At 29.1% G+C, this 27,067-nt stretch overlaps 2 protein-coding genes across 3 annotated transcripts in view; one reads left to right on the top strand and one right to left on the bottom strand.

Annotated features, from left to right (window-relative positions):
* LOC126899071 (uncharacterized) overlaps positions 1–24,123 on the top strand; it is a 30,430-nt gene extending 6,307 nt beyond the window's left edge. For both annotated transcript variants that reach the window (XM_050673608.1, XM_050673607.1), the window contains exons 2-8: positions 6,588–6,650; positions 19,808–21,000; positions 21,192–21,535; positions 21,605–21,913; positions 22,051–22,504; positions 22,596–22,754; positions 22,928–24,123. In XM_050673608.1, coding sequence (XP_050529565.1) covers positions 6,625–6,650; positions 19,808–21,000; positions 21,192–21,535; positions 21,605–21,913; positions 22,051–22,504; positions 22,596–22,754; positions 22,928–23,223 — 2,781 coding nt within the window. In that variant the 5' untranslated portion in view covers positions 6,588–6,624 and the 3' untranslated portion in view covers positions 23,224–24,123. The remainder of the gene's footprint in view (positions 1–6,587; positions 6,651–19,807; positions 21,001–21,191; positions 21,536–21,604; positions 21,914–22,050; positions 22,505–22,595; positions 22,755–22,927) is intronic.
* A 495-nt stretch (positions 24,124–24,618) lies between these two features.
* Positions 24,619–27,030, bottom strand: LOC126897960 (trypsin epsilon-like). The gene is made up of 4 exons (XM_050671908.1): positions 26,788–27,030; positions 26,611–26,721; positions 25,422–25,614; positions 24,619–25,172 (listed from the first exon to the last, which is right to left on the bottom strand). The coding sequence occupies exons 1-4, from the start codon at positions 27,010–27,012 to the stop codon at positions 24,619–24,621; spliced, it is 1,083 nt and encodes a 360-aa protein (XP_050527865.1). The 5' UTR covers positions 27,013–27,030.
* Between the last annotated feature and the right edge of the window lie 37 nt (positions 27,031–27,067).

Genomic DNA, 27,067 nt, shown 5'->3' with positions numbered 1-27,067 from the left:
ACAACATTTATGTATTTATGAATATACACGTCGTAAAAAACAACCTGTATTTATAGTCCCTTATATTTTTTTTTAATAACCTTTATTAAAATAATATTTAGCTCAACAATTATAAGTGAACGTAAAAAGTATACTACTCCCTCATATTATATGTACGTATTTTAGCTCTAAAAATCAAAGCTTTAAAATTGTATACTAAATAAAAGAATAAATATTTATGAAATATTCAATCGCTATTAAACTTAAAAAAAATATCCTAAAATAAAAAGTCTATAACTTAATAAGAAAAAATAAAGTTGACACTCTCATATGGTATAAAAGATGAACCTAAAAAGTACTTAGTAAATTGATAATAATTTATAATTGATAAAATCGTAAAAAATGTTATTTTTATTTTATGTGTAAATGAGTAGTCCATAATAAAATAATAACTGGTATACTTTTAGACCATATATTTATAATTACTATTTAGACTGTTTGAGATGTAAGACTTATTAAAAATAAATTATTTAGAACAAAAAAATGCATTTTTTCTGCATCATTAGCACTAAGAAATAAAAAAAATAGCAATGCTTGACCATAAAAAAAAAACACGATTTAAGTGTGTTTTTTTTATTGTACATTTCTAAACGTGGCCTGCAATTGTAGTTTTTTCGGTTCAGTGACTAATTACAATGCATCAAAGTACTATCTAGTACTACTGTTTATCCATTCACTGATTTTATAGTGTAGATAAATACTCATCAAAATACTTGAGTATTTTGATGCGTTTTTAGTATCAAGTATCAAGTTTTGTCAGCAATTAATGTTAATGTTCATGATACAAAAAGTAAAAGCATATGCTATAGTTTTTAACGATCGTTAAAGTCACTTTGAAGATTACACCAAAGTGTATTTTATGATCTGTAGTTATATACTTAGTAAGTTGTATCATAATTAATTCAAAATATATATGTAATATGGGTGTAGTATATAATTATTTGTTCGTTAAGCAGTTAAATATGATGTACTCATGTAGTGGCAACATATTCTTAACTATGAATTGACGGCTGTTGAGCATTTTTCTAGTAACTAAAAAATTATTTTGAAAGTAATTTATCAGGCATGTGCCTTCATGGTAGTTATATTTGTATTGTGTTTGGTATAATAAACGGCTAACGTTTCATTATCAAATGTATACAACTGAAGATCATGTCAACCTAAAATATTTTTTACTCGTCTCTTACTATGATATGCCTAAATCTCCTGTGTAGGTTTAAACTATTACTTTTACTATTTAAAATGTAATATAAAAAAAATTTGACATAATTTACTTATTATTTGATAAGCAATTAAATAATCACAATATCAAATACCCCTATATCAAAACTGTCATAACTCAAACAGTTTTTTATTTTCAAAAAAAAAAAAATCTAATAAACTTATCGCATATCTGGATCAAAAAAACATTAGTTTTGACAGTTTTGATCGTTGTATAATAATATATCAATTAAATAATTAATTAATGAGAAGTTTACGTAGTTTGGATTGTGTCAAAGGTATAAATGTATTCGAAAATGTAATTGACGTTAATGATGATGATAAATTCGAATTCTGAATGAGTTGAGAAAATTCGAGTCGTTCTTTGCTTAAATAATTGGGACTGTCACAGTAAGTAGGGCGTTGCCGTAGGTCGCCAAGGAGTGTTTGTGTTAAGGTAGTAAATTAAAATCCTTATAAATATCATTGTTTCATTCGTCAATAAATAACTAAGTACATCGCATGCATAAATACCACATTTATTGGTGCGATACAAAACGCTGTCAGCAGAATACTTATTACATTTTTGTGTGCCAAATTATTTAAAGGAATGCAGTCGATACTTCATTATCATCAACTCTAAAGCGATTCTAATATGACTACTCGTTCGTTTGTAAAATAATAAAAAACTTAAATAAAATTTCTAATCAGGAATTTATGAAGTATCATGCAAACGTTAATATAGTTTATATTTTAAGCTGGTATTTTGTAAAAAAAAAAAATTATAATCTAGTGCGATAATATATCCAGCGTCTCTTTAGCGATTTTTAAGTTACCATTAAGACAATTTGAAAGATGAATTATCGGTCATCTGAATGATTTGTTTAAGGCCTTCAAAATTCTAAATCGAATCCCTATAACTTTTAGTTTCTATTATTAATTGCATACAGAACTAGCTGCGTTTGAAAAATTATCAATTTATACATTAATACAAATTTGTCACGTACGAAGTTTTTATGAATGTTAAGAAAATGTTCAAGTCATACAAAATCAAACTGAAATATTATTATCTACATTTTTTAAGAATATATCTTTCAAGGCATCGCGTTTTAGGTGATCAGTATAAATCTTTCTGTTTGGCTTTAATCTTTGTCGGTTCTATTATATCGTTTATTATTCTTTTATCAACGAGCTACGAATACCTCTGAAGATCACATAACCTAAATATATATTTCAGATCCGTTGCTGCTTTTAAAGAAATATAATTGACTCGTGTAAATCTCGTTTGTTTTGTTAGTAGTATTGTTTGAATGTGCGATTCAGAAAGTATTGCTAATTGTCGTATCAAATAAAAAAAAACAATTCTACTTGTCATTTATGCGTCTTACATTATTATCATAGTAGACTTTAAAAATCATGAGTAATGACACACATTTCAATATTGTTAGTTATACCATTTTAATATAGTCACAGGCGTATTAAGTATGTGAAATAGAAAGAGATACATAAGACATTTTTTGGGGAGACCATTATATTTGAAGCCCAATATCAAAATTTTCAAGACATGAGGACTTTTTTTTAAAAGTTTTTAATCTCAAAATTGAACTACAGATAAATTTGATTTTTTTAGTTGGGGTACTACTCCCATTGAATCCTTTTCTTATTTGCACTTTATGTGGAAACTATAATATACTAATATGTACTGAACTCAAATAAATACTATTTCTTAAAATATGATATATTTATCTAAAGACAAAAGGTATACTTTAACCTGAATAAACTATTGTTTATTTTTACATTGTCATTTATTAAATGCTATTGCTTGTGTCAGAGAGGAAAAGAAAATTTAGCACAACAGAGTTGAAGCCCATACCCACAGGTACTAAGATTCACCATACCTAGGTGCGAATGTGCGCATTGAGATACGGTGTGTTACCGGCAGATAGATCACCTAAGTTGTATTGTTGTTTAATTTATACATTAACATAATTATAAATGAAAATATCAAGTTCCATCTACGTTTGAAATATCACAAAAACAATGCATTAAAATAACAATATGGTTCAGCACTTTTTAAATCAAATTTCATTTGTAAAATTAACTTAATCAATTCATTAATTTAATATTTTTAAATAAAACAAAACTTTAGTATTTATAGCAAATGTACTGCCATTGTAATTGGCTTATTTTTTTAAATCTACAGAATATTTATTGAAACCAATATTACTTTATTATTAAAAAAAATAATAATAGCATTAAATTTACATGATAAATGGTAGTAATTGTATGAAAATTTTGATTAATTTTACTATTTTGTTGTTTTAGTTCAAATTACAAAGATAAAGAAACCTCATTTCAGATGTTTTATTTCTTATGACTGTGTAATATTTCTATATTACTTAAAAATCTTAGACTCCACTAATATTTGCTTCTTAAATATAATATTTAATTCTAAGAATATACGGTTACTTATTAGATATTATCTGTGTGATATTATAAACTAAATTAACTATTGATAATGTCTGTGGGCACGAAATGGGGTTGTTTGAGGGACCTGTTTCGCTATTTCAACTACCATAAGTATAAATACAATGACTGCTGTCGTTGACCGTCGCGGGGAAGACGAAGAACATATTATTGTGTCTGTAATCAACGTTATAATTTTATTCAAGGTCGACCACCGAGGTGTTTGGACTCTTAGTAGCCTCTGTCGTCGTTTTGGTAATTCGAGCACCTATCGGTAAAAAATGTCTACCACGCGTCACGCATTTTAGTAAAAACAGTTACTTTATGCATACTAGTTTTACGAATAGGCTTTCTGAGAACGTGTAGGACCCGTAATCGCAAGTCAACGTCATCTTTACAATACTCGTTAATTTTTTGTCCACATCAAAATATACTTTATAACAATTTTTAAATTAAAACTGTTGTAAAACGATTTTTTTTTTATTCCCATAAAATTTTTTATAATATTTATTATTGACGGTGTAGAAATATCAATGTTAGAAAAAAACAACACAGTGATCGAGTAACGACCTAACAGCTCTATATTACATACAAATCTTCGTCGCGTTCTGAACAATACAACAAAAATATTAAAATAAAATTGTGTTACATTTTATTAGGACTGTTGAACGTGTAAAAATGTAAGCCGCGTTTAACCTCTTCTCGTAATATTCCATTGTTTTTAACTGCGAAATGATATTACTTATTGTTAATACAAAAAAGTAAATAATAACTGTTATTTTACCACATCGTGTGTGTGTAAACGGAAATGCGTAACGCCGTATGAAGTGTACTGGTGTAAGTTTCACAGTTCTCTAAGTGGTCCGTTAATCGCGTACCGGACAACGGGATGCTTTATGCACTTATTACTGTTCAAAATAGGGTATTGCGCATCCACTGTAACAATACTCTATGTCCTAATTAATATACTGAATAATAGAGGCGTCATTAATTTTCGAAACATACTCGAAATTGCTGAAAAGAATTCGTTCATCGGTATTATGAAACATTTTTTATTTGCGCAGTATCTTAACCAATCTATTGTAAGACGGAATGTATTTTTAAACTATTTTAGTAAGGTTGAGATTATATTGGAAGTGTTAAATAACAAAAGTATTTATTAAATAATGTCTTCGATGAAATTTAAGGTGTTTTACTTAATCTTAAAACGATTATTTATTTATTTTTTACTATTTGAAAGTTATTTTTTTGTATCAAAATTAAAATTATTTTTTCCGGCTGGAAACAAATTTCGGAATAATGTAAAATCGTCTCAACGCTTAAATTTTGTCGGTTCTAAGAGTTGAGTTTTAAAAGGACGTTACTCAAGCTGGATAAAATGAAATATTTTTATGACTTTAGTCAATGAATTCTTTTTATTCTGTGAGATATTTGCAAAGTCGGCTCAAGTTTATAACTGAAGTTATTAATATTAAACGTGCGAGTATAATTTATTTAAATAAATTTGTGAATTAGTGTTTTCATTCTTGTTTGTAATTTATATATGAAATATTATTAGTACACACAATAACTGAGGTAAGTTTTTTTCGCACACTAGGTAATTTGAAGAATTCGAAATAAACTCATGTTTAACTTAATGACTGACTGTTGTTGAGATGCTAAGTTGAGGTGTTAACGATTTATTATAGTATAAATAAATACTAATTATTATTTTCAATGCAATTTGCTGTGTCGGTATAAAATCCGCTTTGTTCTGGACGTTTTGTGAGAATTCATATAATTGCTTTTACTTGTGAATAAAATATTTATATTTATAAAAGTTTATGATAAATAAAAATACCTTATAATTTTTTACCATAGATAAATGTTAATCTGAAGTAATCAGAGTTTTATCATTGAAATAATCAGATATACAAATAATATTATAGTTCATATATTATTTTATGTACAAATTTGGTTAATTATAGATGAAAACATGAATATTGAAAACAGATATACTTTATTATAATAATTTAGGTCGATTATATTTAAGAATTTTCTATAAATGTCTCTTTAACTTGCAAAATGTAATACTTTTTCATTCCAAAAAATTCATTAATTTTAAAAAATATATCAAATATGAATATATGAGCCAAATAGATTTTTAAGTATCAAGATATGCTTAATAAATTGATTAAATAATGTCATTTTGTTTTTTGTAATGTTTTATTGGTAAAATATCAAGTCATTTTACTTGCACCTTCTACAGATTTTATCTGATTTACTTTTACCACTGTAGGTTGTAGACTCAACAAAACCTGTCAATGAAAAAAAAAGAATGAGAAAAATAAAAAGTACAATAATTTCACACGATATTGTGTACGATTTGTAATGCAATCATGAATGACTTCTGCGATATGTTTATCTATCAAACGTGTAAACAAATAATATTATAGTACCACATTGTGGACAATAGATAATACGGTCAGTAACAACCAATACGTACAACGAAATTCGATTTCCTATAGTTTACTTTTGATTTCTATGGAAAAACGTTTTCTTGATCTTAAAAAATACATGTCGCTATACCGAATGGCTATTTTGTATTCGAACAACTAGCGTGTAATCGCGATAATAACAACAATTTTTCCAGTGATTGACAGACGTAGTTAAAGTGGGTGAGCTGCAGTTGCTATGACTATTTGGGTGTTGTGTCCTGAACGTTTAATATCGAACTGAGTTCCGCATATTAAATTAACAACTTGGTTTCTATTGTATATATATATATATATTTGTATTGGTTAAAAAATATTATGTTCTCAAGAATGACACAATATTGTATTATATATTATGAGAAAAATCTTTATTGTCAAAATTATAATGTACACTTATTTTTTTTTCAGAAGTTAATTCGTCAGCTGCGAATGTTTATCTATCAACATGCTCAAACATTTTACTAAATCACAGTGAGTATACTTTGGGTTTATAAAATAACAAATATGAACAGGGAAAAAATACAAGTGTGTTGAACACTTCTTATATTAGTTGAGATTGTCGGAAGGCTATGCACTTTATAACAGAAACTTACTCTATTTGAAAAGTTTACATGTTATTATGTCAATAATTAAAATGATGAAAACAAATTAGTTAGAACGATGTATTTTAGTCCCCACAATAATGATCTTATATTTCCTAACAATATAATATTTTCATTATACTTAAAAGACTGAGGGGTTTCAGTAAATTCATTAAAAAGTTACAACATTTTACATAATTAATAACAATATAAACTGGGTAAATGTCACAATTATGATTATCTTCGAGTGATAGTATAGGCTAAAAGAAAAGGCGCGTAGAAAAAGTTGGGGTTGAGATGCGAGCGAAAGGGAAATCATTATAAATTCTGTAAGCGTGTCGACTCCTAAGACTCACAACATCATTACGGCAATCGTGTCTGACTAAAAAACCTGCATTTGAACGTTCATAGACAATATATATTTAATATGGTTTGCACAGTTGTTTGTGTATGATACAAGAGTGGAACGTGGCAGAAGTCGTGTGTATTGTCTGACTTGGGTAAACCACGACGAATCGTGCCGAACGGCGGCGGCGTTAAAGGATAATAAAATAAGTATCGTAAGCAATAAAAAGGGGTCCAAGTTCGAACAAATAAAAAGAAAATAGTAACGCAAATATTGATTTCCAGTAGATTCTTTCATCTACCAATCGCTGTTTTATACGACCTCGCCCTAAAAATCATTTTCAACCGTTACATTTATTTATCAAAATCGATGATGTTTACATATCAAACGTACAATGTTAATGTGTAGGTTAAATAATTCGTTCAATTTCATCAGCATCATTCTCCTCTATTAAATTTTTATTTCACGGGGATCACTAAAATAAAAATGTATTCACATAGTGTTATCAAAAATTATTTTGTTGTTATTATTATCTCACACTTCGTCAATTCAAAAATAAGTGGGAATTTTAACCTTTTATGTTGTCATAAGTTACTATTTTATGGTTGTTGCTTTATACAAAGTCAACTAACTGAGCGATCAAAAGAGAACTTAGACAAAAGTTAAAAAATGATTTTATTATTGTACTATATACTAGCGCACGTTATCGATGTGGCTTTTTTAGTAATAATATAAACAAACATATTAATGAAAACCTGTTGCATGTGTTGTCATCATGCCGCTACTGCCGCTCCCATTTAGTATCTTTATGATAAAAACCGGATTCTTAATTGTGTGCCCTAACGGAATTTTGTTGGTTAAAATATAAATCAAAATTTTATCGGTTTTTAAGGCACATTTAATTTTAATCGACGAAAGTAGGAAAAGTCGTGTTAAAATATTTTTTACTGTTTTTTTTTTTTTTGAGTGTGGCCACAACAAGTTCTAAAAATTCAATAGGTCAAATTTTATTTTCCATACTCTGGATAATCTTTTTTGAATATCGTGTTGTTCTTCATTAGATAGATATAAAAAGAGTTAGAGAAATATAAAGACTGTCTGAGGAGGATGCTCAATGAAAAGTACATATAGGTAAGTAAATAAGTAAATTGACACACATTTGTTTATTGCAACTTATTCCCATCGTCTTATTAAAGACGTGTTTAATAATCAAATGTTATTGTAGAAAAAAATAAAATACATCAATAACGATCTTCAGAGTAAGATGGTGTTGACATTATAGTGGATTATACTTTTTCGATTTTATTTAGTCTGAAATTCGCCACAGTGAATTCGAATAAATCTCATTTATTTACGGTGATTTTTCAAAACTAAATCCTCAACATACTTAAGTGCAGATAAGACGACATAAAAATTGATAGACACTTTCGTTTTCGGTGGACCACGGAATCATCTTAACTGAATCAGAACAGTGTTCGGTCGATACGGTCTTTGAGCTCGTGTTATTTCGAAAGTTATGCCATGTGATTTTTTGAGAGGCCTTTTAAATGTGTGCTTAAGATTTTCAAGCTAAATAGCTATACGATTCCTTTAGATTTGAATTTAGGACCAGCCAAATGGTGTATTTATTCGGTCAAAAATGGATACGATTCCCATTTGAACGCTGCTTGGACGAGATGTATCATCTGTGTAGTATGATTTCAGTGCTTTTCCTGATGTACCATAATAATTTTATAGACAATATTGATCGCACACCTTTTAGAATCAAGTTGTTTTATTGTTTTCAATTGATTGTTTATAGTCTTTATGTGTTTTCATGCGCAGTGGTTTTTGTACTTTGAATAACCGCACGAATCATTCGGATCAATAAAGAAAAATATTTGGTGTCGTAAAATCTCGGTTTTGCTTAACGTTCACAATAATGTAAAACACACGCGCCGAGTACTTTCCCGTCACTTTTCATCGATCACGTCCGTCCGCGGGATACTTTTGATTTTATTTTGCGGTTTCATATTTTTCCCCGTTTGAATAGTAGAAAAAAATGACACGAACATGAGTGAGGATAGCAAAACGCGATCATAGCCACACGAAGAAAAATAAAGATGACATTTTAGAACAATGTCTCTATAGAGTAGAACACGACGAATTAGACTCTACTCGGTTCATCGGACACTTGATTTTTCTCCCTCGTGTCTTTTAGGATTTGCAACAACACTACATTGTAGTTTGTTAACCGCAAATATTTCAACCTGTTCATATTTCAATATTGAACATCAACAATAGGTTCAAAATAACATTCGACGGTCAATGAACCTTACACGCATAAAAATTGCATTTTTCTCTTCTACTCTTATTTTAAATCTTGTCGTATATCAAGCACACTCGAACGGAGGAATATCTGAAAATTCGGAACATTAAAAGTATTTTCTTCGTTGAATCCGAAGGCAAAGTGAATTCACTTTGAGCACAACATATAATGCTCACGTGATTTTTAACAACAGTATATGAACGCCGCTGTTCATTGTTAAGTCATATTCATTATGTCTCTAACCGAAGAGGAAAAAAAAACTCGATTAAGTTTTTTGGTAAATTTATATCGAGATACTACAAATTTTTTAAAAATTTTGTTCATTAACACGTCAGAGTGGTAAGATCAGTCGCAGACGTTTTTCCTGACTTTAAGTACCTCTTACAAACAATTCTATTTGATTATTGACAGTACTAGCGGGTGACGACTATAGGGACGTTCATCAACAACGACAGGAAACGCGACTTCACAATACCCTCGTTCGTAGTATAATATCCTAACCTGATGGAATAATAAAATGTAGGCACTCTAACAATAGAACGTCAATGATAATTCGTGTATACATAAATTATCAATAAGTATGGGTATACTTATTGTTGTTAAAAAAGAGTTTGTACGTAGAAGTTCATGCATAATAATTGTGTAAGACGTTGATTGAATGTAATGAAAATTAACAACTATTAGGTCCTTTAAAGAACTCGATTATACACATTAAAAGAAATAATTACTATTGAGATTTTTATTTAGAACAAACGGATGTAAAATATGTGAAGTTTATACTCATTCGAATCATTTACTTTCGTAACATCTCGTGTATAATGTCCACATAAGCCGGACATTTTAGATTTTCAACGCTATTTTAATTCTATTATTATCAACAGAATTTTTTAATATACGATTCATCGTACCATGTCTCATATCTCTATTAACGAACAAGAAATAGGTACGCGAATTGCATTTTACCTGTAGGTTATTAACAAGTACTCGATAAAAACTACCGATTTTGTAAATAATTTACTTTATGGAGTTAATAGGTATTTTTTCGTTACGAGTTTTATCAATGATATTTTGTGAACTAACTGATAAAATAAGAAATCGTAAATTGTATAGGTGTTATTTTATATAGTTATTAACATTTCTTTAATGAAATATCAGATAGTAGTATTCGAATGCCGCTTTACGTCCGTTTACGACTCGTTGTTAATAACACTATTGATGTTTGGTATTTAAACCATTTTTTAGCACCGTTTCATCAATGGTTTAAATAGCCTGCTGCATACAATCACATTATATCATTCACTCATTTTTTCTGTGTTATTATATTTAATCAAGGCTTGCCGTTTGAAGGACCCGACATCATAATAATTATTTAGTTTTTTTACAACCATGTGAAATTATTGCAAATATATAGCAAGAAATCGTGGAGTAGGTAAAATCGTTGTAATAATATGATCATTCAATTCGTATCATTATCTCCTAAGGATTAATATTATAGAGGAAAGGAAATAGTGCGGCAAAGTACTCACAGCGTTGTTACAGTTTATTTTTTTTTTGCATTGCCCTCTCGTGTTCCAATAGGACATCTATATTGCCATTGTCCTACATAATAACATCTATATAAGGTTATTATTATTTGATTTTTTTCCCGTACGGAGCCAAAAGAAAGTTTTTTTAGTTCGACTGTTATGTAACCGGTAAATTCATTTATTCCCTCGGACCGACTTGCGTTGTTATGTAGTATTGTCATTGTTTTCCTCGTAACTTCGATTTCAGTAAAGTTATGGAATGATGTAAACCACAATTGATTCATTTTAAAATACACTTGTTTAATAATAAGGAGGAGCTACTAATTGATTTACCAGTTGAGATATTATTTATTTATAAAATCGAAATAATTAATTTCTCTTTGTTTTGGTGCCATTAAAATATCATCTATGAAATGTGTTATCAAAAAGTATAAACAATTCTTGTATGATCTTTTGAAAAGTTTTTTAGTCTAATAATTTTGCTGAACAAACAAATTGAATTGAAATCAATTGCCTATCACGTTTTCCATTACTATTCCGAATTATCTGACCTATGTATAATGTAATTTTCCACATTTCCTTATTACTCGATATTATATGCCTCCCCATAAAACCCAATTATTCGAGATGTAATTTGCTTATTGGTGCAATACGTTTCCGAGGAATATTATAATTGATAGTATTTTGTAATTAAATTTTGGTTGTTAGTAAAGTTTTAATATCTTTCAGTCAAAATTGAATGTTCGATTTCATTTATAACCTGCGAGTTAATTAATATGAGTACAAAATTAAATTTATAAAAGTGATAAAAATACAATTAGTCATTATATAAATTTAAATCCAAGACTATTATTGTTCTTATATTGGCGTCACGATTTTATCTAATTGCGAGCTATTCAAAAGAAATTAACACAATTATTTATTTATTAATTTTCGTTTAAATATAATCATCCAATTCTCTTCGGTAACATATTTTTCCAAACAATCATTGATAACAATTAAATAAATTTCGGCCACCCACAGATTGTTATTACGCTCGTAATTGCTGGAAGGCTTTTTTTCTACTGCATTACTTTAAAGTACACTTACACTATTCGGATTACTTTCGCATATTCACTTTTGGGTTGATTGTTCTATCTATTGTTATATTGGTAATCAAATATTTTTCGGCTGAAATCCGTAAGTGTTATCATAAATATTCTTTATGCTATTTAATTGTTACAGTCGATTAATTATATTAAATTAAAAACTGATAATCTACAGTTACTTAAAGATGCAGGAAAATTGTTTTTCCACTATTCCGGATCGATAAACACGTTAATTCGACGTAATGTCTATTACTAAAACATACAATCACACGGTCTAACATTATTACGATTGATGCAAATCTATATAAGCCAACGAATTCTCTGGGTATTACATAGAACTTGCTAATTATTCACCAATTAAAAAAAAAAAACATCTAAATAATTCAATATATTTTAAAGTCGGTTTCCTTTAATTGAAAAATAATTAGTATAATTTAGCTAACCGATCGCATATAAATCAGACTCATTCATTGAATGCATAATATGTTTGAATTGTATATATCCACGAATTTTTTATGGTGTATTATAGCTGTATTTTTCATAGTTAGCGGTAAAGTTGAGTAAAAAAATGAATCATTAAAATCACGCGGGTAATAAACATTTTATGATTAAAAATAGTTATTCTGGGTGATTTCATATCTTAATAATTTTGATTTTTAGTTAATGGTCGGCGGTTTATGATTATATAATGTATTTTAGTTTTAAAAATTTTAATCCAAAATTGAAATTACCTACTCTTGTCGTGTTCGTAACCTTTATTCATACAGATTTAAGCGAACGCATGGAAACAATTTGGAAGTCGTATGAAATCACAATATGTTATTATGCATAAAAATTGACGAATGTGTAACGTTTACGTGTATAAAGCTTATTTTAATTTCAATAACACAGCCCATTGGTATTTATGACAGCAATATAATACACTTGATAACGAAAAAAGGTCAATATCGTCGAACGTATTGTGCAACAGCAAAGTGCACAATATTTATGATGTACATAGTGAAAAACTTATTCTATTTCAGTATGTTTACACATTTTTATTATTATTTTCTATAGCCACATTACTTTTTATTATTTCAAATGTCTGTCTTGAATTGACATATAGTACACAAACATTACATATTATATATTACATCAACTAAACAGCTAAAGCAACACACTGAAGTTTCTGAAATATTTCCTAGGCACACCTTTTTGTGCTTGACTTTGTATTGTACATGTTATTAAAACAAGAACAATGTGTTACACGTACACATGCGCCTACGTATTGTATCCGTGTTTTTTTAAGAATGAATGAATTTTGTCGAGCATATGTTGAGCATTCTGTTGATTTTTTTCACATCGTTAATATATTATGATAAAATTTTTTATTGAAAACTTAAAAACAATTTCATAATCAAGTGTTACTCATTTTATCATAGACAAATTTTTATCATTGTTATTCGCCAGATAAAATAATTAATAAGCTTATAATGTTCCGATAATATTTTTTAATCAACGTGGATGATATCTCGGATATGTTCTAAAGAATAGGTTTGGCTTCCACGAGTTCCTACAGTCAAATATTCACCAAGCCAAAGCGCTTACGGACTGAAATCGATGGTGCGGTGACATGACAGAATACACGTGTAGAAGTATTTAAAATAATTTGAGTTTGGATGGACATGGCCATAGTGGAAGTCATAGACAGGTTCCTTGATACCGTTACGGTTAGACCACGCAGTTTTAGGTCGTTGACTCTTTCAGCTTAGCTATTATACACCTTATGCCCAGCGGTGGCATTACATAGCAGAGTCACACTATCAGCCGGCGCAAATTTCTTTTATTATGCGCACATGTAAAAAACTCGCCCGCAGCAGTAGTTGGGCTTTTTCCGGCGAACAAACGTAAACTACAACAACAAAATAATTTGCGTCCAGAGTGATAAAAACTTTAACGGGCGCAGTATATACTCTTCCTAAGTTGACTTCATCTCGAGTTAATCACTTCAGGAAGCTACACATTCGACTCGTATTATATAGTCCGGAACGCAAACGCAACAGTGTTAATGCAATTCACGAATGTGTAAATCGTATCAAACAAAATAATAAGACACGAGAATGGGAGCAACATTAATTTCTGGTAGTTTATTTTTGCAGTTAATCTGAATTAATTATTGGGATTATGGGTACAACGGGGCAAAGAAAGTTTTGGATTCCGGTCGAAGAGCTTATTATTATTTGAATGAACCTCATAACCAATATTGATTGTGAATACGACGAAAAACGTTATCTTTACTATATAAATTATTATTTTAATTTTTCAAACGGGTTTGACTTAAGTATGCGACACATAGCTTAATGGACAATCAAAAAGTAAATATGTGTATTTATTGAGTATAAAGATTGGAAATATTTATGTGGATTTTGGAAATACTCTTGTAAAATGTTCAGAAGATTAAATTATTTATTTATTTTTTGGACAAAAAGATTATATTATTTGGTAGAAATTTATTTTTATTTTAGTCCAAATTAATTCAAAACGAATTCAATGTTGTAATGGTTCAAGTTTGGCGAGTTTTTGTTGAAATGTAGTTGAAAAGCTTTATGCGTTAGAAGAAGAGTTATTTTTTCGTTTTTTCAGTATCGACACTTTAGACATGGTTGAGATTCTATTTGGTTAAAATATATTATTCGTCTGAGGGATTCTTTTGATATTAGCCACTAAATTACACTTAAAATTTATGTATTTCTTGGTTTATTAATTATTAGGTATTTTTAAATTCTTTTCTTATGCATTATAAGGGCAACGACTTCTTTTTTTTTTAATTTCAACATACATATTTAACAAGCTTATGAAATAAAAAATGATTTAATTAAAAAAACTTTTGACTGGTTATTTTGGACGTTATATCTATTTTACAATATAAAATGGAAGTAAATGTTATTTTTATTATTACATATTACTCTGCCGCGCTTTTCTTCTACTCTATATTTAAAAACGTTCATAACTATCTAGGTACTAAATAAAAGAATGATTTAATGTTGCCATTAAAAATAACAAAGTTAACACCCTTAAAGATGAATTAAAAAAATATTTAATAATTTATAAATCGAGTAATTTAAAAAAAATCGTTCTATAGACAAAAAGTAAAATAAAATAAAAAGAAATAATTTTTGTTATAAAATTACATGTGTATTGTATTGATATTATGAGTTTAATCGTCTCAAATTAATTATAACGGCATTTTTATCCTTGAACTTAAGAAGCCAAGGCTTCGATTCGTCTCACATGAAATCTTACCATTGATATTTAAAACTGAGTTTCAAAGGTGTAATAAAATAGACGCGCATTTCTATTAAACACTTAGGTCACGTTGATCTTAAATTCATATTAGGATAGGACGTTGTTTAATCGGTTCGTTATATTATAGAATTATATGTATGAGTATAACGGATGTTCTGGTCGTGGTCACTGATGATAAAAAATTAAGTGAGTCTTCTTCGCGGTCAACGTGACCCGCGGTAATAAACAATGTGCATACGTCTAAAAACAGACCATGGTAATATGTATTATGCATGTGTACTTGAACTGAACAACAGCGATGGGTCAAGTTTATTGCTATAATACTGTTATATTGTAATACACAGTTTTTAATTGTTGGTCGAGTACCTCTTGCGGATTATGACCAACAGAGACGCCAAAAATCAGCAAACCGGATGACCCGAAATTCGGCTATTGTGACGCATTTCTCTTTAGATGGTGTTCATTAACCGTATGTTTTAATCGTTCCGAAAGGGATTGACCTAATCTCAATATCTAATATAAAATTGTTTTAGGATTTATGTACTTAATAAATTATTGGGCTATCATGGTTTCTTTAATAAATAAAATTTATAAAAAAAGATAAGTCAAACAAAGTTTTTGCCCTCAATAAGCCATTTTTCTATTATCATTTATATGAATTAAAAATCATTTGAATTTATATGGCATTCGCTGATATTTTTTTAAACTTCTATTAAATTCATCTCCTTTTACAATGATAGAGTAATTGAAATACTGAATATTTTCAAAAAGTGATGAATACTTGACGCAATTTTAGTATTTAATAATAAAAATAATATGTTCGATAGAGTTTATATAAATTAGATGATGTGTTACTAAGAGATATAATAAATTCTCAGCAATAATAATTGCTAATCGACAAGAGCATTGTAGTACTTATAAACATTTTTTTTTTTAATGTGTTCAAATAAGATATATTTCACAGTAAATAACGGAATATTTTTGTTAATATTTTTCGGAATAACCATTGCTCACGTAGTTTCATTTTCTTTACCCAATTCAGGGAAGCAAAAAGTTTCTGATTATATAAATTTCAGTAACGCACCTCACAATATCAGCCCAGTAAATATGTTATTATAAAAATTCTGCTATTCATAGAATCTATATCAAAAATGTATGATAACGCTATATTTTCATGGTATTCTCAGGAGAAACGGTCTGAAAATGATGATTTATGTGGAAATTTCAATTGTATAAATTGGAATGAAAACGATACTTTGCACAAAACGGACAATTTCTTAAAGACTTTTGCATTAATCGTAATTTTAACGTGTTTTTTAACGGGATTGGGATTTTGGTTAAGTTGTATATTTAGATATGTTTTATGTGAATATTTGTCTAAATCACAAAGTAGAGTGAATATTTTTAAAAGTAATGAGAACGATTACGGTAGTTCAACAATCATATCAATACAATAAAATAAATTATAATTTATGTTAATAATGATAAATCATAAAGATATGATGTATATCATGAATTAAAATATTTTATTATTTTATGAAAATATATTTTATAATTGAAAAACGATTGATTTTCAGATAAAATAGTTTTGCTTTTAGTTCTCAATTTAACTACATTCAATAATTTGTATAACTTATAAAGTTATTTTTTTATTTTTTCAATTTAAAAACTCAAGACAGTAAAAGTTGCTTGTATTAAATTAATAACATAAATGTTACTAGGTATTAAATATTAATTTATTATTAGGTAAAAAATGGAATTTTCCATGATAGTTGTGTCTGCTATTTTTATATTTAAATTATTATTTTTTCATATTTTAATATTACGAAATACAAATTCGATTCCAAATATTTTAATTAAAATACAAAAAAGAAAGCGGAAGGCTTCATTTTTATTTATTTTTAAATCTTCATGTAGGATTCCGGGATAATAAAAATAATGTCACGAAAACAAATTAGAAAGTAAAGAAAAGACATTATCAAGTTAATTATTTTGATCTAGTCTAATATAAAAACATTGCTCTGCTTGATCATACTATACATAAAATTATAATACATCACAGAAGTTGCATTTTTATTTATGAGTTCTTGTTGATATAATTCTTAGCAAACTCTAGGCTTATGATTAATTTTATAATAAATATACATTGATTATATTATAATACAGATAAAAATCTTAATCAAAAAATATTTTTAGAACGATTAGTCCTAAGTCGCCTAATAAATATGTCAAAATTAGTCGCGCGTCTAATATTCCGATGTTCAAGTTAATGTTCCTCTAGTGAAAAATAAACTTTAATTTGATTAATGCTAATATAAGTATGGTAAATGTCTAGAATGTAGATTCATATTTTTCATCATCAATGCCGAATGCTGGTATAATGTATAATATAGTGTTATCAGTTCTTGACAATTATTCATTTGGCCCAAACTCAGTGAAAACCCTAGTTAATTTCGACAGATTGAACATTATGATAAATTGCAAGACATGTCCTGGTGGAAGAATACTATTAATTTCTATCTGATTAAAGCTAATGATAAAACTAACGGTTAGTTTGTAGCCTAATATCTTATTCTTGTACAGACTTGATGTAGCATTCCATTTTAGATTAAAACAATAATTTTTACATTCAATACTCGTCAGCCTATTTTCATTTGTCTGTGTCCTAATTTTTTTAATATTTGAGTTAAGGATCCTACCGATTAGATATTTAATATCAAGGTTATAAAAAAACACGTTGTGACTTGAGGATATTTATAATTTGTTTATTTATTAAGTAAGTTGTAATAAAAATGCATATTTTGTTTCTATGTGATAATAGGTTCTTATGAAGGTTTATTTAGGTTCTTCTTATTTGTTTTGCGATAATAATAAAGTTTTATCACTCATGTTTTACTAATCGATGTAAAACGATATGATAAAAATTTAGAAATGAACTGTAAAAAAATATTAAGGAAGCGTTATATGTATTTACATTTCCACCACAATGATACTATTATTATTACTAATGATATAATAATTGAAAAACCATCGGTATAAGTCACTTTCTGCATGCGTATTATTTTTTGTCTCTTATTATTAAAATAAAAAAAAAACCCAGCACAGGGGGGTCGCGGCACAGTTGTGACGTGGTATAGTTGGATCAAGTATAATGATATCTGACAGTAATTAAAATCACTATCAAAAATAAACGCTTCGATGCAAATCTTTAGATAGTGCTTAATTTAAAAAAAATTGGTGTTTTATTCCAAAAGCTACTTGATCTGCTGGTTCCTTATTAATATCTCGATAAAGATAAAGTATGTCAAATGAAAAAGGGTTTATTAAAAAATATTATTTCTCATAAAAAAATTGTGTGGATCCATAAACTTTTCAATAAGTTATAGCATTATAAAGTTAAATATTATATAAATAATAAAATCGAGAATTTTCACACGAAAATAGCATTCGGTAGCCATTTTCGCCGTGAAGACAAGTCCAGAGGTCAAATTTTTTTTTTTCAAATTAAAGTATATTACATTAGCTTTAATTTAAGATATATATAAAAGTGTCAGACCTTCCGGAACATTTTCAAAAGTTAAGTTGAAAAAGTTAATTTTTTGTGAAAAAGTTGTCATTTTAAATCCCCCCCTGTGGGCAGGTTAAGTGTCAGATTTACAAAAAAAATATACCAAATGATAGGTAAAGACATCAAGCATCTATATAAAAAAAAATTATATTGATATGTTCATTTTTGAAAAAGTTACGGCAGTTTTTAGTAAAAAAAATTGAAAAAATTTCGAAAATTAGCGATTTTTAAATATGTAATTTTTTTGGAGGTTTCCCCCATTTACGGGGAACGAGGGAAATTTTTTCAATTTTGAAGGGTAATGTCTTCGACTAGATACAATTTGTGATCTTTTGACGTATCGTTGAAAGAAATCTGTTCGGGGAGAGCTGAGAAAAAAGTGGTAACAAAAAAAAAAAAAAAAAAAACACATCATAGTAAAACCAATACCTTCTCAGCTTCGCATCGATGCTAAAAAAATTACCTATTACCAAAATTTGACCACTAGTTTATTTTAATTATTTCCAACATTTTAGTCAGATAAGTAATATATTGAAAAAAAAACCTATGAAAAAGTAATTAATAATAAAATTTAATCATTAAGTTTGTTGTTCAAAAGAACAACATAAAAAAAAAAAAATTCCAATTAGTCGACATTTTATATTGCATATTTTATGTCATTTGAAAATCCTTAGAGTTATTTACTTCTGTTAAGTATATCAGAAAGAGATCATGACGCATGACGGATTTAGCTGTCATAAATAAACAATATGACTTATAATTTAGATATGCTATGTAGTATAGGAATGCACGTGCTTGAAAATCAGAGCGAAACAATAAACATAAACGTTTGTTAGTTTAATAGGTAGATAATAATGTCAATTTGCGTTTAGTTTTTGTGATAATTAATTTAATTTGATTCATAAATTATTTTATTTGTATTTCAGACATTTTTCATGGCTACTGCTCATTTTGATATGCCAGTATAAAATATCAACGTCTAAAGCCCAATGTCCGTGGCAGGCAGATCAATCAGCCGCGGGACTACAGTCTTCGTGCATGTGCTCTACAAATGTGGCCCAAGAACTTTCGATACAATGTGACTTAGTAGATTACGAGAACCTGTTGCGAGTTCTCGACAAATATTCTCAGAACACCATCGATCTGCTATACATTAATAATAGTTTAATTAGAAATGTTGAAGACTCTAGTTTCGCAAACCTCAGAATTCACAACCTGCAGCTGTCTGGTTGCCAAATACACAGCATATCGAAAACTGCGTTCAAAGGGTTGGAGGCAAATTTGCGGCATTTGAGTTTGCAAGACAATCGACTCAACGAGATACCCATAGCCAGTATAGAGTCGCTTAGAAATTTAACACTTTTAGACTTGTCTCGAAATAAAATATCAAAAGTACCAGACGATGCGTTTGCAACGCTCAAAAATTTGCAAACTATAAAGTTGTCTGACAACAACATAACATTATCCAAACACTCTTTTCGTGGTCTTGAAAACAGTTTGAAAAACTTGAACTTGAAGAGCACCAACCAAAAAGTTTTGCCTGAGTGCATAAGAAATTTGAAAAATTTGGCATTTTTAGATTTAGCTCAAAATATTTTAAGTGAACTTCCCGGCCCATCCGGACAGTATATTTTCCAGGGACTCAGCGCACTGACTGCTCTCAATTTAGAAAGAAATGTAATTCAATCCTTAGGCGAATCCACGTTTGACGGCGTTAAAAATTCTTTAAGTTCACTCAGTTTGCTCAACAATTTATTGACTGAATATCCTACCGAAGCTATCAGTAAATTACCTGAACTAAGAGTTTTGGATGTCGGTTTCAATTTAATTACTGAAATATCAGATAATGCGTTCTTAGCAAATCCCTCTCTGACTCTATTGGCCTTGGATGGCAATCCTTTGGAAACTATCCCCGAAAAAGCGTTCATACATCTAAATTCTACATTACGTGGGCTTAGTCTTGGAGGTCGATACTTACAGTGCGACTGTCGCGTTAAATGGGTTGTTGAATGGATAAAAAATGGAGATTTGCAAGTCACAAGTAGAGAACGAAATCCTCAGTTTTGCGCCAGTCCATCATATTTAAAAAACAAACATTTTTATAAAATTGATGTGTCCGGTATGTTAACTTTGATGCAATTATTCATTTGTTAATTTTAAATAATTATTTTTAATAAAAATTGACAAATCGTTTTTTGCGAATTCGATTTATCAGAAAATTTGTTAATACATGTTAAATATTTTTATAACTCATACAATTTTAAAGATCATACGTATTATAGTAATCGTTATTAATTATTTGTTTTGCAGAAATGGTGTGTGAAGATAATGAAAAAGGTTCGTCTGGTATACCTTCAGTAGTAGAAGCCAGTTTAGAGGACGAAAACTCAGATTCTAAAAGTTCGCTGGGAGTTGGTATTGGATACGTTGTTCCAACTAGTGTTTCCACTGAAGTTCCGTTATCTAGAAACAAGCCGAAGAAAGATAACCCAAATCAAGATTTAACAAAAACTTTTAATTCAACAGATTTTTCGTCGTCACACGTCGACGATTCAAGTAAAATTGTGTCTTCAATGATTACTGAGAGTTCATCAACAGTTGTCCCTGGAATTGCTGAAACAGTGACCAAATATTCCGGACAAAACCCGGCAAATGTAAGTTTAGACGTTTTACAGTGATGATCACGGAAAATTAACTAATTATTAATTTTTGTTCGTTCTTAGGTAAAACCCATAAACGGTAGTCGTAAAACTAATAATGTGGTTATTACTAGACCACAGACCACACAGACTTCTACGAAATCACCATTGATACTGGGTAACTACTCTAAAAAACAGACACTAGCTCAAGAGGTTATTATTAGAAGCGTTCACAGACAAGACAATTCCGTTATAATTCAATGGGATTCTGAAACAGCAAATATTTTGGGTTTCCGAGTTGTATATCGTTTATTCGGAGATCGTATATTCAAACAGGGTCCTCCTTTAGAGACCAGCGAACGAGAATTTAAAATAAAAAATGTACCTCATCAGGTAAATAAAGTATTTACGAATAATTAGTCAAATTTTAAAACAATCATTATTGTCACGTAAAAGAAATATAAACTGTACATAATGTTAATACAAGTTTTTTTTTGTTTATACCACTTATATTTTTATTTTATTTTTAGGAATGCATTATTGTATGCGTTATATCATTAGAAGAAATCAACATCACTCCTGACACGGTACCCTACAGTCAGTGCAGAGAAATTCGGACAGCAACTACTGTAACCAGCAACATGGATCGAATCACAATAGCAGCTAGTGCAGCTATTTGCGGAACCGTGTTGATTGCTGTCGTAATATTTATTGCGGCCAGCAAGCGTCGAGCTAAAAAACTACAGAACTTACACAATTCCATGTCTACTTGTCATCCTAGCAAGGCAGGAGGTATTGTCAATGGTGGTATTCCTGTAGGAACGTTGCCATCGAACTGTTATTCGACCAGCGGTCCAACTCCCTTGTCTTCGCTTGCTGCGTTGAATGCATACGCCAGTCACAAAGATTGGGATCAAGGTTCGGTCTACAGTAATCGTAGCTTGAACCATCCCAGAATGTATCGTGTTCCTGACAGTAGACCTGGTAAGTATAGAATTCAATAAACTTAATTGTTAAAAAAAAAGGATAAGAAGTTTATAAGAATAAAAATTCATTTTCTATTAAATTATTTTAGGGTGCAACGAAGACTTGCACTCAAACATATCCAATTTCAGCTCAAAACCGCCAAAACTGCGCTCAACTGCTGATGGTCAGTCACAGAATAGCTTTTCAAATAACTCAATGCGCTATTTAGGCAACGCGTATACATCTGAACTTGTCAACTCCAGACCGGGTAAGTAACAAGTTAAAGATATTTTGACTCAATTTTTATTTATTACTTGATGGTAGCATTTTCAAACCTTTGCAAATTCCTTGAATCAGATATTCATAGCATTGCTAAGTTATTATATTTTCGAATATTGTTAGCATCTTAATGTAAAAAATGTTATGTATAATTTTTAACAGAACTTAGGCAGTCTCGACAATCATTAGCCGTCTCCGAGAGGATGTCTCACATCAGTTACCCGGGTAGTGGTCGCACGAATACATCTCGAACCAAACCCAGACGGGCATCAAGGAATCGAGATGGTGGTAGCATACATAACAGGCCGCCCAGTCGGTACAGTCATAGCGGTTCTCAACACGCGCTCAACGGCAACAACTATTGTGGCGGAGACACGTCAGATAATTGGACCGATCACGATATGGACATTTACACAACAAGAAATCCAACCACTCGAAACGGTCTCGTGCCTCTCTAATAAAAAACATCACACGTAACCTTACATAAAAATTAAATGGAAAAATATACGCGTGTAGGGTCGTAAAAACATAAAGAACTCTAGCCGTATTGACATATCGATGCAATTAGAGTCGATAAACTGAGCACGGGCGCTTCAGACTTTATACCCTCCGGTTAGGACGCCTATGTATGACAAACATTTCTTCCATCTCAATGTATTTTAAGTGTATATTAAAACAATAATTGTATGTAAATTATATTCCTTTGTCATCTGTTGTAAATGAGCTCAAAACAAACTATATTAGGTGTAAAAATAATATGTTTTAGATCAATACAGCTGCAAGTGTTTAAAAAACCGTTTGCACAGTATGCCATATTATAGATAATGGTTTAATAAATGAATTATTCGTTTTAGTCATAATTACACGTTTAGCCTTTTAGATAAATATTAGAATTTTTTTAAATGTTATAATTTTTATGTCTACTACTTTGTGTACATTATCATATTATTTATTAGCTATGTATTTTTATAAATATTATTACATAATTAATGTATTTTATACAATAATAGAAAATAGTAAAGTACGTTTTTGTTGAATTAATGACCATGCAGAATAACCATTTCTGAATATGTATAACTGTAATTAATTGGATAATTTATTATTTCAAAAATAAATTTTTAGTAGAATTTAAACATTATAATTTTAGGAATTAATTTTCTAGACGACTTTTTGTCCGTTTTTCAATTTATTTCATTTAATAAGATTTATAAAATTGTAATGAGGATCCATTAGAGAACCTAGAGTTAAAGAAATGATCAGCGAATTTTTCCTAGGTTTTGCAAAATAATATTTATATTTTTTATTCAAATTTGTAAAAAAAAAAACAATTGGTACAATAAAAGACAAAATCTTCCAATTAAAGTTCTGTTTTTACACTAAAAATTGTTAAATATTTAAAAATTTATATTAAAAAAAAAAAACTTTGTGTTTATTGGATGTATTCCTGTTTTAGATTTTAGCTTAATAGTGTAATGTAATTATTGTGTTTAAAATTTAAATAAGACACTTCTAAAAATTCTAACTCCTTCGCCTCATACAAATTTGTTGTGTTGATCTTCAAAGTATTCTAATTTATAATAGAAATTTAAAACATCAAATTTATCTGTTCATCTATTAACTTTATTTAAATATTCTGAAAATAATAAAACCCTATTATTAGCGCCTCGAATATTATTACTCAAATCAGAATTCACATAATTTATGTATCATATTTTTATTTAGTTTTATTAGGTTTGATAACATTTAAAGCGAAAAAATAATAGTTATACTTTTAATATAAATTATTACAAACTTTCGAGTTCATTTTAGGGTATTTTTTTAGTTTTAAAATTAATTTTTAGTTAAATTAGTTTTCATAAATTTTTAATGTATACAATTGCAGACATTAATAGTTTGAAAATGAAATAACGTCTGTTTACTGTGGAAGATCCAGAATAATTGTCATTATTTTCTTCTTCGTCTAATTCTTCTCCTTCATTGTTGTCCCCTATATAATTATCTTTTTTATCGTCTTCTCCATCACTGTCATCGTCACCGTCTCCTCCATCGTTGTCATCTCCACCGTCTCCTCCATCGTTGTCATCTCCACCGTCTCCTCCATCGTCGCCTGCACCATCCTCATTCTCACTATCACCATCACTATCTTCTTCTTCATTCTTACTGTCTCCTATACTGCCATTCGGATCAATAATATTAAAAACCCAATCCTTATATTTGTATAAAAACGTGTGCCTAAACTGAACTTGTGGATCACCACATTTCATCGGATTTTGTGTGTCCACAGTATTGTAGCCATCTTTTGCTATACCATATATTTTTCTATTACAGATTAATGGCCCACCACTATCACCCAAACATGTTTGTTTTTTGTCCATTACTCCACATAATAAGAATTCCCATCCTGACTCTAAAATACATCGTTTTCTAAGTGTTAAAACGGAAACCAAAATTCAAAGTTATTTAAGCATATAAATTATTTTTGAAAATTGGTATTTTAAGTAATGAACTTTGAAGGGTTTTCATTAAAAAAATACTATAGATATAATAAACTGTAGAAGACTTAGTTATAGAATCATCAATGTTATTTTCATACTTAACTACTATATTATTTTTGGGTACATTCAGCTGCTGTGTGTATTGTCATAAATACTTTTACCTTTGTATTTACATGCAGTTGGTCCGTGTTTAACTTGTGTATCAATTTGTCTGCCATGTTCATCTTCTTCTCCATCATTTTCCGTTGATCCAAAGCCAATAGCTGTACATTTAACAGTAGCTCCATTTTTAAATTCCTCGGGATTCCCTCCTATTTCTACAAATGTATCAACATTGCTAAAAGGCGATTCAAGCTAGAAATATTTGTACCAACTTCGTAACTATATTCAAGTCTAATCTTTCTAGTTTTTCATCAGAGAGTATATTTTATCGTGAATATTTTATAAAATCGTAAAATTTTGATAAATATAATTAGGGGAGAGACACCTAATGTAGACCATCTTGAACTTTCAGGGTTTTCCTAGAAAACAAATGCATGTTATAATTGTAAAACAGCTCAAAAACGTTACCATACGTGAGCTACAATTTAGCATAATGCATTTTCATTCAGTTCTATAAAATAATGCTATTTTTTTTAATTGAAAAAATGTCCGAAGTTGTTCATGTAAGGCAACCCTTTGTCTAATTTAGACTACCCGTGTCTTTAATAGATCTTATTGGATAATATAAGTATCTATAAAGTCAAAACTATGATTTCGACAAAATTAGCTTCATATCAATAATACATCGTAATCCCATCCTAAATTTAGATAGTCTATAGGCGACTCTCCTCTACATAAAATAATTGTAAGTGGGGTATAATTGTTACTAATTATTGTTGATTGTTACAATAATAGTAATAATAATTGTTGAAATAATTTAAAGTGTTAAAAAAATTATTATCTTAGAAGAAATGTGTTGAGTTATCATTAAATACAATGAGTATTGAAATTGTATAATAATGGATATTTTTAATACTACGCAGCATAGTTGATATTTAATTGAAAATTGAATTTTTAACTTTGTAAATCTTCGGATGTGGCAATCAAGCCTACGCTGAACTATTTGACAGCTCTTGTACAATATGAAATTGGTCAGCCCTGAAATGTTTTAATTAATACAAATGTATGCGCGCCATTTTCATTCTTTCTTTCTCTCTGACATCAAAATTTAGTCATGTATTATGCATCGTCAAATGTCTCAAAACAAGTTTCAAGTAATTTTTTTTTTTAAACTAATTTAATTAAAGTTCAGGATATAAAAAACTATTGTTTTACTATGTAAGGAATCAATATAATATTTAAAAATACCTCTAATACGCAAATGTCGTCTTTAGGGTCCTCACCTGCTCTGTAACCAGTATGCTGATGAATTTTTGTTACTTTTTTACTCTCTTTTCCATAGTAATAACCAACAGTAATCTACAAAAAATAAACATCACAATTAATATTATATTATGAGAGAACGGGTTTTGTTATCAAACAAACGGATAAACATTCAGCAGTCACTTTATTTGAGCAATGTGCTGCTGTTAATACGAACGTAGGTTTCAACAAGGAACCAGTACAAGACCAAGGTTCTTCTGATCCTTTAGGCTTAATTAGTATCATTACAACATATGGGAATAAATCAGTGTCATAGTTTTTTCCATATCCGATAAAATTTGTTGCTTTTACTTCTCTTCTTTTTAATTGCATCCGATTATGAATCATAGAAAAACAACTAATTCTTAGTGTAAGAACTATAAACGAAATTTTCAGGGCAATT

Source organism: Daktulosphaira vitifoliae, unplaced genomic scaffold (genome assembly GCF_025091365.1).
Source record: "Daktulosphaira vitifoliae isolate Bord-2020 unplaced genomic scaffold, ASM2509136v1 Scaffold_2, whole genome shotgun sequence".
In the NCBI taxonomy this organism is placed as follows: domain Eukaryota; kingdom Metazoa; phylum Arthropoda; class Insecta; order Hemiptera; family Phylloxeridae; genus Daktulosphaira; species Daktulosphaira vitifoliae.
This window is presented reverse-complemented; position numbering and strand designations above follow the sequence as displayed.